This window comes from Nematolebias whitei, chromosome 15 (assembly GCF_014905685.2).
Source record: "Nematolebias whitei isolate Nwh7 chromosome 15, NemWhi1, whole genome shotgun sequence".
Classification (NCBI taxonomy): domain Eukaryota; kingdom Metazoa; phylum Chordata; class Actinopteri; order Cyprinodontiformes; family Rivulidae; genus Nematolebias; species Nematolebias whitei.
Window position 1 is genome coordinate 31757798 of NC_056512.1, and position 20827 is coordinate 31778624.

Sequence of the window (20827 nt, forward strand, 5' to 3'; positions counted from 1 at the left end):
TCAGTCAAGGAAACACACAACAAAACTGATTCTTCCCCCAAATGTTGGATTGTACACCTGGATTATTGAGCATGGACTTTGTTGTTTTCAACCAGTTTGACAAGACTGTCAACAAGGAAGCAGGCCGGCAATCGAGGAGGGGGCGTACCAAAGAGACCATCTTATCACAAGCAGAACTGGTTTGTTCCACTTTGGAGTAAGCTGTTGGGGGAAGAATCAGTTTTGTTGTGTGTTTCCTTGACTGATGAAGCCTTCCGGATCGAAGAAGAAACGTTTCAGCACTAAACCTTTACAGCTCCGTCGTTTCTCATCATAAATCGATCCTAATCTTAAACTCGGGTATGAAAGGCGGCGGGCGACATGCATTCCTTCAAGGCATGCCAGGCCTTTAATATTGATCAACTATTGATGAAGCACACTTTACACTGAGAGATGTTCCATCTAATAAACGCGCAACAAGTCTGGATGGAGTTGAAATGAAACTTGCAGGGTTTATTGCGTTAAACAGGTCGTGCAGGTAGGAATTAAGATGCAGTGAACTGAGACAAGGTTGGAATTTCCTGCGCACTCGGGCTGCAAGGTGAGTTGTTTGTCGGAGCGCGCGCGCCTCGCTCCTCCCATCTCTCCTCTCTGCTCTCCAATAAAGCGCTTTTTGTGCAAGGAGTCGGCACTTCGCCTCAGCGCATTCCTTGACGTGGAGGCTGGCGTACCTCTCCGAGGATTGCATGACTTAATAACTTTAACACACACATTAAAAAAAAAAAAAAATAAATCCAACTTTGAGGTAGATTTTTGAAGCCCACGCGCGGATAAACTAACCAGTTTTTGGAGGTAACGTCGGGTGGTTCTTCTTGGACACAAGCGCGACTGCGCTCCCAACTTTACATTCAAAGTGACGGGTAAGAAGAGTTTCCTGCTTTTACTAACAAAACACTATCATAATAAAACAATGGGCAGGTTTTGACTGCTGGTGGGGATTAAGAAGCTTAAAACAACTGAATAGAACATCACGAACTCATTTTCTGAAGGAGCTGAAAGATCATTCTGAGGAAAATGTAAAACCTTAAACAACTCAGGCGACCTGCATTGTTTCTGTTTTTATTTGAAAAAAAAAGAAAAAAAAAGAATGCCTTTAAAGCACTGGTTTTAACGCACGTGAATCACAACTAAAAGACCTGTTGCAGAGTAAAAAACAGATTGTTTTCTTGCATGAGGTTTGCTAATGCGTTTAATGTCAGTCGTTGAGTCAGGATTTTAAAAAAAAGTGGCATTAAAAGCGCGTTCTGAGTTTGGAGAAATGCGTAAAAAACGCAAAGCTTTGCGCAAACGGAGCAGTCGGGGCGGTAATGAGGTCGGCTGGTGTTGGAGCGAGCCGAGTGTCTGGACCGCACGGATCCCAGCTCACCGCAGAGGATGGCTGTTTTTACGCACAGGGAGAGTCCCACAGCAGAAAGTCCGACAGGACACTAAATGTGTACAATCACAAGTCAGACGTTTAAAGTCGATCATTTCAGGGCTAAAAATAAATAAAAGTGAAGAAAAAAGTCTATTTCCAGAAGAAAAACAATTAGGCTGCTGAATAAAACTGCTCTAATCATGACTTCTTATAATGCCATTTTTGCATTTCAGTCATAATTTATGCCACTCTACAACATTAAATACGTGATTGCTACCAGAACAGCCCCGATTAGATCATGTCATTATTTTAACAGAACTGGAAACATACACCAGTTTCCAAAGCTTCTGAACTTGCAGCAGCTCTCAGCTGAGGGTGTTCCAGTGCAGGGGCAAGATGAATGAAGCGGTTGCTCCAACGTGAGGAAAAGGTAAACAGACAAGAGACAAATGTCAGTTTCCTCCAGTGAGCGTGCAACAGAGCCGTGAGGTCAAATTCCTGCAAGATTAAATCTCGGAGTGACCTGCGCCGGCTTTTAAGCAACATCCAGTGTAAAATGACATGACATGTTTCGACAAACCTCTGTTCTCTAAAAGTAAAGATACACGCAACTGTTTTTCTTTCCTTTTAACTTTCCAAACTGTTTGCCAACATAAACAAGCAAACTGATCACACCAGAGTTACAAATATCATTTGACAACAGGAAAGATGGCATTAAAGTGCCACCAGGCTAACAAATGATTGTGTATGCCTTAAGAACAATCTACAGTGCTCTCGTCTTTTCTCCTTTGGCTCCCAGTCACTCCCAGCAAGCCACCAACACTTTCCTGGGGGCAAAAATGCAGACCAAACTACTCCACTACCCCTGCTAATAACCCATCACTGCAGCGCTGCTCGTTTTATCACCATATGCTCCCTCAAAGACCATCATTATGCCATAAAAAAACTAGTTTGTGATTGACAACGTGTAATTGTTGCTTTCTGGTGATATATTAAGCTACCAGACATAACGGAGCAGCCACAGGAGGCCAATTACCCCTCGCTAATGTGGAGAAACTTTAGGCTTCAGATGGACACAGCAGCATAAAAGAGTGCTTGATGCTATAAGGAATGCAGAAGTGTGCCAGAAGAGTTCTTTTCCTCCTTGTTTCCTTTAGTGTTTTGCTCTCAGCGAACTGTTAGTTACTTGCTGACACACACTCCTCACTGCTGAGAGCCAAAGTGAGAGGCTGAATGATTTCTGTGGACATTAAGGATCTTCTTGAAGAATACATATCGCCCACTCATGCCCAAGATCTACACCATCATCTTACGTTGTAGCTGTTTTTGTCAAATCGTGAAAAAACAAAACAAAAAAAAAACAGTGCAATGTCATGCGATATCACAAAATGTGATGCTCAGAGTGTGTGTTGTGAATAACTCTCATCTACTACCGCATCCCGCTTTAGCTCAATATCTGCAAAACTGCTCGAGTCGTAGCATTTTTTCTGTGAAGGCTAAAGTTGACCAGTTGGGGCGATTGACTCCAGTTGTAGACGGTCATCCAGTGATTACTAATCCTTCCATTGTTTCAAGGGATATTATGCTAACAGACAAAAAAAAAAAAAAAAAACTAGGCTGAATCCAACAATTAATGTCACAGTTTTAAACAAAGACCTTGAACCATGTTTATTGTACACAATAGCTGTAAACGTTTTGTAATATATGCTAATCCACCCCCGCCCCACGGATTAAAACATTTTCGCCTTTGCTGGCGGGCGATAATGTGTCAGACAAACACAACGAGTGACGTTTCTTCTGCCTCTCAAGCACAAGTGATGCAAATCACAGCTTGTCAAAATATTTGCTGCGCAACACGTGTGCTTGTGGAATTACACACTGTAATGCACAATGGGTGGATTATTTTGTGGCGTGTGTGTGTGGTCAGGGAGCAGGAGAAGCAGAAGAAGCCCACTGTCATCTGGTTTAAACAATTAGGCGCAGACCTGCTCTCACACAGTGTTAGCAGTGATGTTGTGAACTCACATCGCCCGCACACAGCTGGTTACATTGTGTCATTGTGTCCTTTGATCTATTATTGTTCTTTACAAAATCAAGGCTGGCATTTCAATATCTGTGCCAAAGAGCTGGGGAGGAAAAGATCACGGATGTCTAAATCTTCTGCAGACCACAATTATGATACTTCACTTGTTGTTTTCAAACTAGAAGATAAAGTTTGAGCACAGCTTTGTGGAGGTTGTAATCGACTTCAATGCACATGTTTCTTCCTCAAACTGTCAGGGACTCTGAAGAGCTTAGTTTTACACCAATTAGAGGGAGTGCCTGAAGCATTCAGCCCTCTAACTCAGAGGGATTAGAGGGTTAAAAGTCAGGTGCTGAGGCGAGGAGGCCTGGGGAGGGGTGGGCAGAGGAGACATATTGGAAGTTGAAGGTAGGAAACAGAAGACAAGAGAGGGGCACACTGAGGAAGCAGGGGGCAGAAACATGTTGGTGTGTTTTTCCTTAATACAACGGAGGAAATCAAGAAATCTTTCTTGTGTCACGTTTTAAGTTGTCTTACACCCACCCAACCCTTACAGGGTGGCACAGCAGAGAGGAGTGTTGTCGTCTCTGGTTGACAACTCAAAGCTGGAGCTGCTCCTTATAAGAGGCGTCTGGAATAAAACCTCCAGCTTCAAAGGCCTCGAACATCAATGCTGAACCAGCGGTATGCGGAGGCAAACCCCAGCCCGTGCGCCTGCCAAGCCAAATTGAAGAAGAGCTTGCCGATGCAGCCAAATGATGCGTTCAGAAGAACCACTTCAAAACCTTGCATAAACACACACATGTGCATGCGCGCGCACACACACGGCAATCTGAGGGCTTCGGAGTGGCCTGGTTTGAGCCCAAATGCCCAACTAAGTGCTTGTTGAAGTCACATTTAACAGGTTTAAAGGTACTCCCTGCAAAGTCATAAAGCAAGAAACTAAATCTGCACAATGGTTTTTTTCTCCCATCGATAGCTCGTGTCTTTAAATGACAAACGTAAGCACAATATTTGTGAAGCGACGCCAACTACCACGTTTGTTTGTTTACCTACAAAAACAGAAGTGACTTAAAACAGATGAACAGTGACAACGTTTATGAAAATGCAGATCGAGAAGTCGGCCAGTTATGATGTACGGATACACACGATCATATTTGTTTAGTGAAGTACACAGATAAAACTATGTTAGAGTGAAACAATAAACTTACTGGTCTAGAAGAAGTTTTGCAAAAGCTGCATGTGTTTGGTCGTCACTCATATTTCCATCCAAACGTCTGAGATTCCTCGCCCGTCCAATTCCACCATAACTGCTTACCACCACAGACTGCTGCCAGCCGAATGTAAGTTAAACATGCTACTCGTGCTTCCACATGGAAGTGTTGGAGTGCTTTGTTTACATCGAGTGCGTACCTGCATTCCATATAAATGGAAAACTACTGGACCATTTCAAACTGCATTGTTAGCTGTTCAGGGTAACTTTTTTTTATTTTCTCATTTCATACTTTGCATCAAGTAGCTTTACGTTAATGTTTTACATCTGACTATAATTTGACCCATTCAGGCCAAAAGGAAAATCTGCACAGATCTTAAAAAAATCCCCCAAATTCTTGTGAAGTAATGAGACAGAGGCAGGAGGAGGATGTTCCGTTCACTAAAACACCACAAATTGCTGCATTTCAGTGGGTCTGTTAAAAAAAGAAAAATGACTCTTAATTTAAGGTTGTAATTACTTCTGGCCTGCACTGTAATTAGGAGATGAGCCTTGAACTAGATCTAACCGGGCATGAGCAAAGCAAGGGCACACGCACACACGCACTGTTTGATCAAATCCAGAATTAGAAAAGACAACTTTGTCCTCAAATTGGTCGTTAAAACATAGTCAAACGATTGTGTCCAAAACCTTTGACGTCACAGGAAGCAGCATTATTTCACTTTCACACCTTCAGGTAGGCTGACCTTCACAGCTGCTTTATTTCGTTGCATCAATCTTCCTCGTCTCTTTCCCGTTTTGTTTTAACATCCTTTTTATCTCAGGCAACGCAGATAGTGCAATCAGCTGTCGTACTCAGAGTTAAAGAAGACAGACGCAGCTTCAGAGTGAAAATCAGTGCATGTATGTGTGCACATGAATGCCACCGGGGATCAAGCTGAATCCTAATCACTCAATGCTGCAATCAGCAGACGAGCGGCTGTGACAGCACCACAAGCCGTGGCTTGTAACTGGTACAAGCTCAAGCAACAAGAAACCTCATGACATCAACCATGTAGCAAAACTAAAAGCTGCTCTTTGTTGATCTCAACGTTCTTCAGCAAGCCGAGTTTGAACTGACAAGGAAAAAGGAAATGACACAAGGAAGGACAAAATAAAGAGTAGTGCTGTAAAAAACAAAAAAACAAAAACCTGTAAATGTTTTGCAAATTAAATATTTAAACTTCAGTCAAGGGGTTGTTTGAGAGGCAGTGACCTAGAAAACCTGACTACAGCAGGGTCAGTGCACGTGCTCTCAAATTTAGCAGCGCACAACATGCACACTTCACCAATTATCAATGGTCATTGTTATGTTTACCTGTATGGATGGTGAAGTCTATGCAAATAAGCATGCACAAAAGTAATGAAGCTTCTGTGCAGCATTGCTCCAGAGAAAAATAACAGATTGCTGCAGAGCGTGCTGATGGCTTGAACGCAGGGTAACGAAGGGCCTTTGAGGAAAGAGGTAAACAGATGTAAATGTAGTGCCAAAGCAAGTCATGCGAAGTAAGTTTTCAGGTGTTTTATGATGTAGTAGCTGGAGTCTTCCTTTTTTGTTTCTGCATACAAAGTGTATTACTCAGCTTATGTACCTACTTTATGAAAACAGTGTTTAATAATGAGCCTAATCAGTCAATATCTATAAAAATAAATTGAATTATAGTCACTTTTGTATTTGCTAAGTTTGCTTAGCTGTGGCAGCCATCTTTAACTGAGTTGACTTCAAAAGTTAATCAAAAGTTAGTTGAGGATGTGTAGTCAGTGATTAATGTCTGCAAGTTTCATCAAAATTTGACCATGACATATTTTGATGACAGACACACACACACCGGCAGAAACATAATCGTCTGCTTTTGTGGGTGCTGCTTAAAGCAAAACATCTTCCACTTACAAAATATCCATCATGTGGTCACTTTGTGTTTCATATTGCCTGGAATTGAGTTATTTTACGATTTGTTAACCACGTTGAATTAAGAAAAGCATGTGAGATTAGTTTTGTACTATTAGTAAGGTCATGGAGATAAACAAATAAATAATAAAGTACTGAATGAGGGCCCTGTTGTGATGACAACATTTAAGTGTCCTTGTATTTTAAATATGTGAACGCGAATAAGATTAACCAGTAAAAACTACATGAATCTTTCAGCTCCTTCCAGACACTCGGCTATAAAAACAAAACTATAAACTGCCTTGCAGTCGACACATACACATTGTTAACCTTCGTCTGATTGGCTGATAGCAACAAGACAAGAAGCTGACAGAGTGGAGAGCGGTCGACCTGCATTTCCCACCCCCTGTGCTCGTCGTCCTGTTGCGTTGCTACACGGACGGACGGGGCACAGCATGCTCCTGCACACAGCTGGAATCTGCCCAATTAACAGGAAAAACACTTCCTGTTTAGCTTCTGGGGCATTAGCAGTGCATGAATGCATGGCTGATATCCAGCTAAAAGGAATGGGGAGTACGGTGGAAATTATTTGATTAATAGATGTTGTGTTGTTGTGTTTTTTTCCAGTATAAAAATACCTGAAGAGGAAGAGAAGAGCAGGAGTGGATTAGGAAGCATCTTGCTAGGGTGAGTGGAACGTTACTGTAAATAAAAACTGACAAGTTCATAACTAATCTGTTAATTCAAGTAAAATGTGGCCAGTCCTTTTAATACAAACATACAGTTAACATTAGTAATAATCTGTATTTTAATCTGGAATAAAAAGCAAATGGTGTAAATAATGTAACATTTCTAAAGCAGCATATTCATGCACTTTTTAAATAGTTACAATAGGCTCCTAAAGTATTTGTTTGACAGTTTTTATTGTGCTGACTCCAACATGTTGTCTCTTCACTTGAGTCTGAGGCTGTTAACACAGGCAGAAAAAACAAGAGCAGCTCTTTTAATATCATCACAGTGATACAGAGATGCTGCAGAGAGTTTCAGACAACGAGAAAAAACAAACAGAGGCACTTGAGGAAGTTCCTGAAATGCCTTCATTCAATCAAATTCATTTAAGGTTGATGTTTGAAGCTGCAGAATGATTAACGTATGTAACCAGTCAGGGATTTGATCAAGCTGCAAAATGCTTTTGCACATGTCAACGTGTGTTTGTTTGTCTGTAGCACTATAAGTAGCTCATAAACCTGGAGACAGAATTGAATGAAACTCACAGAATGTAAGCACTGGACATGCCTCTGGTTATCTTTTCGAGTCAGCCCCATTCAAGATGGCTGGCATATAATACAAAAATGGCTACAACTCAGTCAACTTTACAGATACTAAGATAAAATATTGTGCTAGTTGTGGAGAATTCTCCCTGAAACAGACATGAAGTGCTACAGATCAAACAAAACATTTTATTATCTCGTGAGATTGCGTAAGATTTGACCAAAACAGCTACAAATCCATTCCTTCTTCCTCCCCATCATACAATGGTGTTCGTTTAAAATTGCAGCATGAAATGTAGCATGCAATGTGTTTGCTAGACCTTAAATTTTAGTAGTAACAGTACTCGCACAGTATTATTTTACTTGAATGTTTGAACATGGTTTGACTTCGCTTGGATCCAGTGTGCAAGTCTTTCAAAAAGAATAAAAAAAAAAAAAAAGCTAAATTTCTTTAATATTTGCTCTAAGAGATGTAATTTTTGTAAAAAAAAGAAAAAAAAAGTAAACAAACCGTCCCATGTTTTTGGTAGTTTGCTGTCGTTTCATGATTGATCCTCTGTTCAACTTTACATGCCCCCGCCCCACCGACCACCTGAGCCTTCATCCTGACTCTAAGATGCGTTAGTTGTCAATGAGCTGTGACAGGGATGGTGTGGACTTGTAGAGACAAACACACACACCAACAGTTACTGCGAGCCTCTGGACACACATCTTGCTAATTGCCTTCTTCTTGTCTACTTCTTCTGTCTGAGTCCTGCCCTCCGCAGTAAAAACGACAACAACAAAAAATGGAGCCGTGAAGTTTCCCTGTTATTGATTTTCAGCTGAAACTCGTGCCCACATTCCTCAGATTTTGTGCGAGGCATTTCTGCTGTAAATTATTTGCGATGCTTCAGTGTCAACACTGAGCCTCTGCTTGAAGAGCTTCGGCATCAAAGCTTGCAGAGACTTCCTTGAATCGCAGCACACTCTTACGCTCTGTGCATCTTTAAAACATATTTTTCCAGATGTCTGATAATTTGCAGCGTGACATTAATAAATGTAAACACCCGATGAGATTGAATCCTAGAGAAATCTAGTTTTAAGCAAAACACTTCTTATTGATGTCCCACACAGCAAAGCATCAGTGAATAATTGTCAGTTAATAATGTTAATATTTCAACCTCAAAGTAAACATGATAGAGCAAACAAGGGTGTTCCAAGATATTTGCATACTGTGGCTCTACGGCACGCTTGTACAAACTTATCGACAGCGGAGTATTAAGGCAGACCACACATGTGTGAGCAAACATATAGGTGTACACACCGCTCGTGGTATGACTCAAGAATCTGCTTCACTCAGTTGAAGAAATATACGACAACTAGAGCAAACTATTTGCTCTTCCTCAAGACGAAATACAATTTGCTGCCAACAAAGCATCATTTATTTCTTCTGCCTTGAAAGTGTGACAAACACATCATGTGTACTGAAGGATCTGGGTCAATAACTGAACAAAGGGGCTCTATCTCGCTTTATCTGGTGAACAGGCTTAAATATTTTGCCAGCATGAAGCAATTCTTAAAGGACCACAGTGATGGTTTTATATGGTTTAGGTCCAAATCAAATATATTTTGGATCATCTTGCAAAATCTTTGCAGTGCTTTTAGAAACTTAAATGAGTTTCTTTCAGTGGTTATCAACAAGTTTCTCTTGTGAAAATCTGACAAAATTAGCAGATCATTCGAAGAAAAACTGAATTTTTATGCCGTTTTGATGGTCTGCTTTTAAAAATTTAAACTACAGAGCTGAATTCTTCAGGTGTAAACGTTTTTTGACAAACGTAGGCTCATATGTTTATCCGTCCACTTGCCTTGCTTCCCTTCTGCCTCATCTTGTTTGGGCTAACGTTAGGGAAGCTTCAGGCCGTGCACACACCTGCTGGAGGCAAACTGTAAAAAGCCAGCAATGACACCGTAATGGATTGTTGCTGACTGAGGTCTTTACACCCCACAGGAAGGCAGGCTCACCTGTTCCGCCAGATGTTGGCACAGGCAATAAAGGCAGGTAAAAACTATAACAACGGGGCTCACATTTTCTGTCATTTATCTGATGAACTGACAGCTACGGTTTGAATCATTTATTAAAATAAATGAATTTTCTTCCCTAATATTGTGGAGAATGAAAACCATTGACGGAATCTATTATATTAAATGTGTTCTGAGTAGCTGAACGAACACTTTTTAATACACAAGACAATATTTTGGTTCAAAAGGTTACACTAAGGGGGGTACCTCAAGCTGCGGTCAAAAGGTATGTTTGGTGGCGGTGGAGTAAACTGCACCGCCTGACTCCTGGCTTGCCAGCAAACTTCCCCCCCAGTGCTGGCGTGGGACCAACACAGGCAGCAGTTTCACAATAAATTCCTTTGTGACATTGTAATCAGCACCAGAGATCTTCAGCTCACATTTATCTTGTGTGTGTGGCACATGTCTGAGGTTTTTTTTTTTTTTTCTTAAGAAAGAAAGCTGCAGGGCATAGCGACAAGAACAATCTTAAACAGTAAGTCATAGAGAAGGAGGCGGTGCGGGGTTGGGGGCCTGAAAAACAGGTACACTGTCTGCCTTTAAATGAAGGTTTTGCTACAAAAAAAAAACAACAACTGCTGCCATATTTAATAATACCTTCACATTGTTTAATGGCATTGATGATATGAGCAGGTCTCAATTTGTCACTCGCTCAACAACATGGATGATTAAAATAAATAAAAAAAACTACAAATTAAACAGCAGCTGATATTTTTAGACGTGTGTGCCCTGGCCTTAAACATCTGCACACAGTCAACCCATATGCTCTATGAGTGTCTAATATTGAGATACATCTATTAAACCAAACCAGCTGATAGTTCGCTGTCAGAATCACTGATTAACACAGCAGCTGTGAGCCTTCTCCAGCCTAATGAACCCTCTGAACGAGGCCTTTGGCAAGTGGGGGAGACATACTTTTAGTCTTTCTCCTGTCATGAACAAACCTGAGAGAAAAAAACTGCAAAGAGCAAGATTTTAGAAACATGCACATGCCACCTGTGAGCAGTGTGAAGAGCTCCCTGTTAAAACAAATGTATCTTCTTGGAATCTGGTGTAGAATGTCAGTAAAGGTAACCAGCATGTTTAAATAAAAACGTTTAAACAGTGCAAATATGATTCAAACCAACAGATGCACGAGCAAACGAGCAAACAGATAATGTGCTAGTGGTTCATCAGTCAGTACGTGTGACACTGTTTGTTTAACCAGGATAGTCAGCCTGCCAGTCAGTCGGTCTTACTGGCATGCAGGGTGCCTGCTCGCTGCCTGACTCACACACCCTCCGATGCATTTTGAACCCTTACACAACGTTGTTGCAAGAAAATGAGGCAAAACGGTGTCAAAACCATAGTTACAGTCTATAGTCCCTTTCCTTTTGATGAGGAGAGGAACAGAGATAATGTAGGGTTGTACTATTATGATGATTTTCCTTTTAATTCTATCTGATCCCTATGGATGACTCCTGTTCTGCTGGTAAATAATAGAGGAGTATTAGCATTAAGGATTTCTATTAGTAAAATTATGATATAAAGTATGAAGAGCTTGAATGGTGTATAACATCAAGTAGGTAATCATCATAATGACCAAGAAACAAACTAGAATCGTGGTCATGCGGCAAATGGAATGACTGTCATTCAGGAAGGCTGCGTGTCGGCGTGCGAATGTAACTGTAGGCTTGTGGCTGACTCATAGAACTGGTCCATCCAGCCACTTTAAAAACCCCAAACATACATACAGCCCAAACAATGTCCTGCCCCCTGTCCCTGCAGGTCCTCTCAAGTGGTTTGAACACTGTCAAAGCAGTTTTCTTTAACTTGCCTCATTCTGCCTGTTTGCTTTGCTTGTCCGCACTAAGAGCAGAGTACTTTGGAAAAAGGTGCCAAAAAGTACAATAAATTTGTGGCCCTGGAAGGTGTGGATAGTCAGACACTGGATATGAAAATATAAAAGCCCATGCTTTGAGAAAGGCCAGGTTTGTGACACTATCTACTATGTCCTGGTGATGGTGAGCTTTAGGACTCAGCAAGCTGTGACCTCTACAGTGTTGTGGTTTGTTGTGTCTGACTGAAAATAATGAACACGAGATGTGAGGCACAAGGCTGACAAAGGCTGTGTGTGTAAACACCACTTTAAGAAAATGGATCAAAGCGCAGGTTGTCAGTGGTGCACGGGAACCCTCTCGCTTTGTGTAATGCGAGACTGTCTTGTGGTGAAGGTCTCGGGCAGATGTGCAGATCTTTGAAAGAAAGGTGACGGTGAGTTTCTGTCCTCCAAAGGTCAAAGGGCACCTGAGCTGATGAAAGACGTGTCATTTTCTAGGAAAAACGAGTAAATACATATGCAAATAAATAAAAGACAGATAGACAGACAGGCAGAACGAAAGACAGAAAAAGAAAGAAAGAACAGAAAAAATGATAGATTTAATCTCAGAACATTCTTACTCCCCTCCTGTGTGCCTTTATAAAAACAGAGTCAGATCTACTGAACCATCTGTCATATCCTCCAGAATTAAAACATAAGGAAATAGCCCACATTTCCTTTTAGAACTTGCATTTCCTGACCTCTCTCTGCTCTTGAGCTTGGAAATAGACTGCAGACACGCAGTTGCAGACACTGCGCTCCGGTCTTGGTCCCCCTAACTTTTTGGCACGAGTCGTATCGTTTACTCAAACACACTCCAGAAGTTTAGGGTTTCGTGTTGCCCTGGGGGAGTGGATAAAGCACCTGTTGTGGAGATGGAGAACAGCAAAACTCAGGTGGATATGATTGTAACTGGAGCTGGGTGTGTACCCATGTCGAACAGGGCCTGTTATCTTTGTCGTCTGGGTCACAGTTACAACAAAAGACAAAGAACACGAAGCAGTGGAAACACTAATCTGAGCCTAACCTCTGACCCAAAGGACTTGCTCCATGTCTTGATTGCCTGTAGGCTTTTCTACCTTTTGAACTGGGACTATATGGCCAGATGAATGACAGTTTCACTTTCAAGTTATTTTTTGCAACTACTGGACTAATATTTTATACTAATTTAACAGATAAGATTTGCAAAAATATTTGCTTGTATCACAAAGCACTAAGTTGCCTTGAGCTTCATTGTAGCGCAGCAAATGTGCACACTTTAAGTGAGTTTTTCCATGCACCTACCCTCACATTAACCTCTGCTCTGTAAATTATGTTCTTTTTCATTTTATCCAGCTGCAAGCTCTAATGGTACTGCTCCACAATGTCCATATAATAGACGAAGCTCAAACAGTAAATCTCAACATTAAAAGAGCTGCCTAATTAGGATACGCATAAAAAAAGTAGAAAGCAAAAAAAAAAGAAAAGAAGAGAAAGTAAATTAAAGTTAGAAAAAAAGCAGCCCCGTAGTGACCCAATAAAGTAGTTTTTGGTGTTCATTATAGAAACAACCATTTGTAACATCATATAGTACTATTAGAGCTGATTTAGAGTGAATGTGGCTATAAAATAGTCTTTTCTTGTGGTCTGACTGAAACCAGGTGGAAGTTTTGTTTTGTAGCACATTGCTGAACCACTAACCCCTCAATCCACATCCTCACAACTACAGAGAACAGCAGTGATTTACTGGCTTCAAGATGGGTGTTATCAGTGACAGTCATTGTAAAACTATCATTATAGTTATTTAGCACAGCTCATCTCATCTTAATCTTTATCTTTATGTTTTACCCTCTTGATTGATCTTGGTGTTTTTTTTAAATTTTATTTAAACCTTTATTTTACCAGGCAAGAAATCCACCGAGATTATTAATCTCTTTTACAAGGATGTCCTGGGATGTAACTGCATCTCTTGTGAAACATATTAAAGGTTTCCTTTTTCGTTGCTATTTCACAAAGTTACCAGTGTCTTCAGTAAAACACCGCTTTCTTAGATCTTTGATTTGTTCATTTTAAATTTAAAGAACCACGTGCTTGTATTTTAGAGATTAGAGTGCCGTCTGTTTTCTAGTTCTAGCACTTTTCATAAATTCATGATGTTAAATTAGCTCATCTAATATAGACCGACTGGTATGTTCAGTAATGAAACACCACATAAAAGATACATTAGTTCATGTCTTAAAAAAACACGTCCCTGTATTACATGTGTACCAGCAGTCTTTAGTTAGCATGACATTTTCATATGTATACCTGTGCTACATGTGTCTGCTGTCAGTTCTCTCCTTTGTTACTTCTCAAGGACTCTTTCAACTTTGGATATTCTACAAATCACTTGTTCCACCTTCCCAACTCTCTCTTGATCCCTTTTTCGTGCTTGCAGATAACAAAATCCAGCTGGTGGCACAGACTCCACAGACGGTTGAAAAGGGATAGGATGAACTTTCAGACCATCAACGCTGTACATCATGCACATATCATGAGCATTGTTGCCCTAGAAGATAAAGGACCCTGAAATAAAAGCCTCCTTAGTGGGAGTATGCGCTCTGTAGTGTGCAGCCTTATCTTTAACAGCCAGTTGGCATTGCACACCTATTTAGTCTCAGGCCAGCTTGTCCACACCCTGTCATAGCCCCTCAGTGTTGGCCTTCAGCTCTGAGGACAAGGACTCTTGACCCTTTAGGCTGCAAGGATTTAATTGCCGAATCCCACTTCAATCTCCAAAAGCCAGGTCTCATTCAATCTGAGCCTCTGCTGACAGAAACCTTGTCTTATCTCTGCTGTTCCCTTGGTTGTGTTTTCTCAAGACAAAAAGACAAAAACTGAGTTTGAGCCGAGTGGGATTGTGATGATCCCTTATGTCTCTTCTTCTTGCTTCTTTTTCTTCTCAAAGCTTTGATCGAGTTTGTCACTTAGTGTTAAGCAAAATAGTTCTCCTGGCTTTGCATACAAAAGTTTTTACCACCATTTTCTTCCACAGACATGTTTTGTTTTAATATAATCCCAAAGTAACTCATACACGGACAAATCAGATCTGGTCTCTGTCCAAACTTTGTGTGTTTATAAATCCAAAAATGCTTCCTGTAAATGTTGAAATGCCAATGAGAGTCAAGCTCACTTTTTCAAACTCAGCTTCTGCCTGCTTTAGGAATGCTTCAAGTGCATAGGGTTGAGAAAAGGAAATTGCAGCCCAAGAAGGGAGGAGGAAGACAAAATGGGAGGGGGGTATGACTCCATGTGCAGGATTACAAGTCTTTGTACTATCTCTCTCTGCACCTCCACTCGGAGCAATCGGTCACCACAACTTTACAACCTGGATCCACACAGAAATGATGCACCTTATCTGAGCCACTCATCAGCACAAGTCAGTTGCAACCAAAGAGAAAGAAAACAGTAGAACCCAACTATTCCAGTTCCAGTTTTATCTGTGATCTGGCAGTGTGCACAGACTGAGTCCCTCCCTGTCCACCTCCACCAAAGTTTCTCCTATGCAGGGTTATCAGATGTGCTTGGTTCAGTTTGGAATGAGACACACTCAAATAAACATTCTGCCCCAGGGATGCTAAGGCAGAAATACCACAGTAGGGTTCTTAGAAAAATAGTCTCAGTTTTATCTCCATGGTATGCTTATTCCTCAGAGCTGATTGATGTTTTTGTATATTTTGACCTCTTTACCCAATTCTGGCCATGAATTGCTACACAAAATAGGGTTTCTCTTTAGTTTTTAAATTAAAAAAATGCCTCTTCCAACAACATCGGATGCAACCTATTCAAATTTTACAACAAAAAAAATCCACACTTTACACCCTCTATGTTTTCAAAAACACACCATGCTACTTAAAACTGAAACACAGCACACACACCCACACACAGTGATATCAAAACCCGAGAGAATCTGCATATCTTTCAACTGTTTGTTTTTCTCAACTCCTTTAATCTCCTGTTTGTCTTTCTAAATCTCTTTATTTTCTCTAGATCTATACACAAATACAGTCAAGCTGCCGCACTTTTTTCTCCCCTTTCATCCACACTTCCATATTTTCAGAGCTCAGTGTATTGGAGACTATAAGAGCTTTGGCTGCTCTTTGAGTCTGTGGCTCAAGTGTTTATTTTAATGACTAGGATTATTTTACTCCTACAAAGAACAAGTGTGCATAGCTTGGATTTTTCCCCCCAAACTACCACAGGTAATTTCTCTAGTTTGAGATAAATGCAATTTTTCACCACTCATCGATCGGTAACCAGTAGCAAACTATTTCCTTCAGATTCTGTCATCATGTTTTTTCATGAACAAATAATTGTTTTTTTTATGGTTTGCAAATGTTGCTTGTGTTTTCATGGTGCATGCAGGTGCTTATTCTAAAATGTGAGGTGTTTTGTTTAATGAGGTCCCAAGGTTCAGGTTGACTTCACTGATGTGGATGGACAACAATTGCTCTGCTGAAAAAGCTGACATTTGGCAAACTAAAGAGCTGACAAATTAAAGGAATACAATTTTCAAGATAAAACAAAAAGAAAACTAAATTATGGTGAACCGGAGAGGAAACACACAATGATATTGCAATTCTTTACGATCCTCAGTTTGATGCAATTTTTGTTGTTTCCTCTAGGATTAAAGTTAAGGGAAGTCATTTTTGATCAATTGTTTTCTGTTACATGTTTTAATAAAGTTCAAAGTTTTTTTATTGACAAGATGGAAAAACTGACAAAGCACAAAATTACAGCAACATGATGTGATTTTCAGCAACTTATTTAGAAAATAGCAACTGAACAAACTTGGTGTTGCATTAGTTATTATTTTTTTTAATTTAATTAATCATTGACAATACAATAGAAATTTAATACCTCTCTAACAAACATGTTCACTGACCTTAACATAAAGATAAACTACAAACTAGCTGCATTACATGTCTAAAGGGTTATTTACATGTTATACTAGTAAAGATTTACATAGGAAAATGTAACTTAAGGAAAAAACAACATAGCATGCCCAGCAAAATCACCTAAATATTTCGGTGAAATGGGCTTCAACTCCAGGTGAGCAGTGTGAAAACAGATTATTCAGTTTTTTTCTCTATTTGTGTAAAACGGTGGGACCCAACAATGTGGGCTTCCACTTTAGCTATTTATGGAGCACAGAGAACAACAACTGTACAATAAATAAAGCTTCCTCCTGTATTCAAGTTGGCATACTTACAACACTTTAAAACAGGATTTCATAAATGTTTACATGGACATTTAGACAAATAAAATGCTTTGCTTGCCCCAATTATTAAAGCACATTAAATATGACTGTGGAACAGCAGTGGAATTAAAAATCACGTTGAGCCAACTGTGTAAAAATGTTTTTAAAAATGAAATGTTTTTACTGACACCTTGCCTAAAAAGGAGCAACGAACGACAGATACACAAGTTGCTTCATTGCACAAGGCCGTCGTGCTTGATAGAAGACGCTGATAAATAAAGTGCTGCACAGACTCTTGTCTGCAGTTAGTTTGTCTTTATCTCCCTCATTTCTCTCTCCCTCTCCAATCCATCATCCTTTGAAGTAGTGTGCTGACACTTCACCATGGCATTTGTTTTAGAAGGCTTGAACTCAAGTGAAAAGGCTTAAAACACAGTTACAAATCTTTTCCATGATCTATTCTCATTAGTATATTTCATTCTTCCTACAGTGGTAGGGATACTTGTTTGACTAGTATTACAAGCCGTCAGTCTGGAAAACAATACAGAAATTGAGTTGTTTATCGAGCATCTATAGGTGGGAAGGCAGTTCCAGATAATCAACTGTTTTTCCAAGTTTAGAAAGCGAACAGTGTCATCTTTGGATGCTTTGCTATGTTCAATATGGCGCAAGAACAACCAAACAAAGAAGACACTGATTTCAAAAGTAGTTTTATTGTTACTCATTCAGAGAGGGCATTTGATTACTTTTAATAGGTTTTTGAGAGACAGAAAAAAATCTGCAAAAACCTATTTTCATGTTACATTTCACTTTATCTTATTTTTTACTCCCTCTGAAGCCTCAGGTTGCTCCTACAGCCCTGTTGTTTCAGAGAACCTATGAGGAAAAACCATCTCTTTAATCACTACCTTTGATAGTTACCTCTTTTCAATAAATGGAGTAAAAATAATCTCTAAATCAAAAATGTCTAGATGGTTTGGTAAATTTCTGTGAACAAAGTGAAAAATCATGTAACAGAAATTCTGTGTTGTGATACATTGGTCACACATTTTGTCTTCTTGCAAAGATACTTGTAAACTTATGTAAGAGATTTTAGTTGGATCTTAATAAGTGACAGAGACATCAGTTTTATGTGTTGTACTGTTGTATCCTATTTACAGTCATCAATCACTACATATTTCCGATTCATGCTGGTAATTAATAATGTTTTTCTTTCTTACTTTAGGCGGAACATGGAGAAAGAATTACTCCGCACAATGAAGATCTTCCAGAGTCCACTGATGCCTTTTCTGCTCCTCCTGCTTTTTCCTGATGGCACCTTTTCCAAAGATTGCCCAAAAGACTGTTCCTGCATGCCGATAGAATCCATTTTATGTTTCCAGAGACACTCCTCTATCTTTCCCCAAGGAGTGGTCTCATCCACGCAAAGCCTCTATCTGTTTTCCAATGGAATTGAAGGCATTAAAACCGAGGACTTTGATGGTCTAGTGAACCTGGAAATGCTGGACCTCAGTCAGAACAAATTGACCCATCTTCCTGATAGGGTGTTTGAACCCTTGACATCTTTAAAAAATTTGGACTTGTCATCCAACCAGATCACTCACATTTCAGAGAAATGCTTCCACGGTGCAACACAGCTTGAACGCCTTTATTTATACAGTAACAGCATAAAGACCATCCATCGTGAAGCCTTCAATGGCTTAGACCATCTGTTGGAACTCAAGCTGCAGGGTAACATTTTGACCACCCTGCCTGCCCTCTCAATGCCCCAGCTACTGTTGCTGGACCTTCGCTTTAATGCCTTGTCATCTTTAGGTCCTTCAGACCTTCAAACTCCAAACCTGGAGTCCCTCAGATTGGGAGGTATGGGGCTCACCAGTTTGAATAAAGAGCTTCTACTGGGTTTGAAAAATCTTCACGAGCTGGACGTTTCAGGAAATCAACTAGAGTCTTTCCCCGCAGCACTAAAGGAGACCCCAGGACTGTATCACCTTAATTTGGCTGGGAACCCAATGGATCTTCCAAAGGTTGAGGATCTGCAGAACCTTAGGGAGCTGTTGGAGTTGGACATTAGTAGTCTCAGTCTTCAGGGCCTACCTGAAGAGTTTACCCAGCTCTTCCCCAACTTGAAAAAACTCACAGTAGCAGAAAATCCCTTCAACTGTCTTTGTAACTTAGCATGGTTCCCAAGATGGCTCAGAACCCAAGGCATCACCCTGGAGAGAACCATAGAGACACGATGCCATTTCCCACCCAGCAATGCTGGAAAAGTTTTAGAAAGACTGGATCACAGAGATTTTGGCTGTCCAACAACAACTACAATCACCACCAGTACAGTCAAAACTACTACCACCACCCGGGCTGTTCCTCCCACCACTATCCCAACTACTACTAAAACTATTCAAGTCCCCAGAGTCAGTGACAACCCAGCTGACAATAATGATGACTTTCCCCTACTTCCTGCTCCTGCATCCACCAGTAGCAGCAGCACTGACCCAGATGAGAAACAGCATTTCTGTCCCGATAATACCTGTTTGAATGGCGGTACTTGTCATCTGGATCAGCATGGTCATGTAGAGTGCACCTGTCCATATGGTACCACTGGGATGTTTTGTGAAATTCAAAGCAAATTTCCTCCTTCACCACCTGAAGCTGAATCATCCAGAGCAACTATCATCACAGACACACCAGACCTCAGCTCCCATCAAGCCACCCCAACTTCAATTCTGATAGACCTCCACCGGTACATTGAAATGCGGCCATACATTCGGGGTATTCGTCTGACTTACAGCAATCTGTCAGGGTCAGACCGCAGGCCAAATCAACTCAACCTCCCAGCATCCTTCCCAGAGTATAGACTCAGAGGTCTAAACCCTAACTCCACCTATGCTGTGTGTGTCAGTCCTTTAGGTGATTACAGCGGCATGGAAAGTATCTGCATTGAGGCTCAAACGACCCCTTTAATCACTGCACAGACAAATGCCCAATCTGAAAGTCAAAAAATTACCACTATGCTGGTGCCTGCAACTGCTATTATACTACTGCTGATACTAATAGCAATAGCAGTAGGTGTGGTGTGCTACTTACGCAAGAAGAGGTCCAAGGGCAACATGGAGCTAGACTGCGAGCCCTCTCAGCTAGAGTTGGATGGAGTTAAAGCTGGCTTAGACAATGGGATGATGCCTCACAAACAGCCCCAACTTGTGATCCCTGAACCTGCTGTCCAAAATGGCAGTCTGGAATATGAGGTGTTGTTACTACAAGATCATTGTATTTCCAATAACAACATGTCTTTGCATAAGCCTTATCACTTTTGACAGCTGGACTTGAAGACTCCGATCTAAAGGAGGACTTTTAATTCATCTGCCCTGTTCCTTCAAGTGGAATAACATGACTGTTGCTTGAAAGCAGAGGACAGTATCAACCATCCAATTGGCAAACGAGCAGCTGGGCATACAATGAACTCATAGCCCTACGATTGTCCAAAAAGACAAAAAAAGTATGAAACTGTTTGAACATTAATCTGACCTAAGGCTGGTACTGATGGTGTGTTGTCATGGACTAAAATATGGAACTAGGACACACAGAAAGCTGATGCTTTTCTTTATGAACACTGTGCATCAGCGTAGGCTTGTAGTGCCTTTCTCCATCACAAATACCTAGATCAACAATCTTAGCAGCTGGGTTTTTTTTTTTTTTTTCTGCACGGTACAACTCCTCAGTACTTACCCGAAGGGATCAGAATATGCTGTGAATGACCTTAAAGATTCAAAATGAAGTTAAGAGAAAATAGCTGATTCTTATATTGCTTTGTTTTGATTAAATTGTTTTGTATATATGTTTAATTATTTTTGTTT

General features: G+C 40.6%; 2 protein-coding genes across 2 annotated transcripts in view; one reads left to right on the forward strand and one right to left on the reverse strand.

The window, feature by feature from the left end:
- coro7 (coronin 7) overlaps nucleotides 1-20827 on the reverse strand; it is a 116294-nt gene that overhangs the window by 39779 nt on the left and 55688 nt on the right. The gene's annotated exons all lie outside the window — the stretch shown is intronic.
- On the forward strand, nucleotides 672-20300 carry vasnb (vasorin b). The gene is made up of 3 exons (XM_037688989.1): nucleotides 672-899; nucleotides 7187-7246; nucleotides 18196-20300. The coding sequence occupies exon 3, from the start codon at nucleotides 18203-18205 to the stop codon at nucleotides 20285-20287; it is 2085 nt and encodes a 694-aa protein (XP_037544917.1). The 5' UTR covers nucleotides 672-899; nucleotides 7187-7246; nucleotides 18196-18202; the 3' UTR covers nucleotides 20288-20300.

Coding starts and splice junctions, on each gene's coding strand:
- vasnb (XM_037688989.1), top strand. CDS start 18,203: ATGGAGAAAGAATTACTCCGCACAATGAAGATCTTCCAGAGTCCACTG.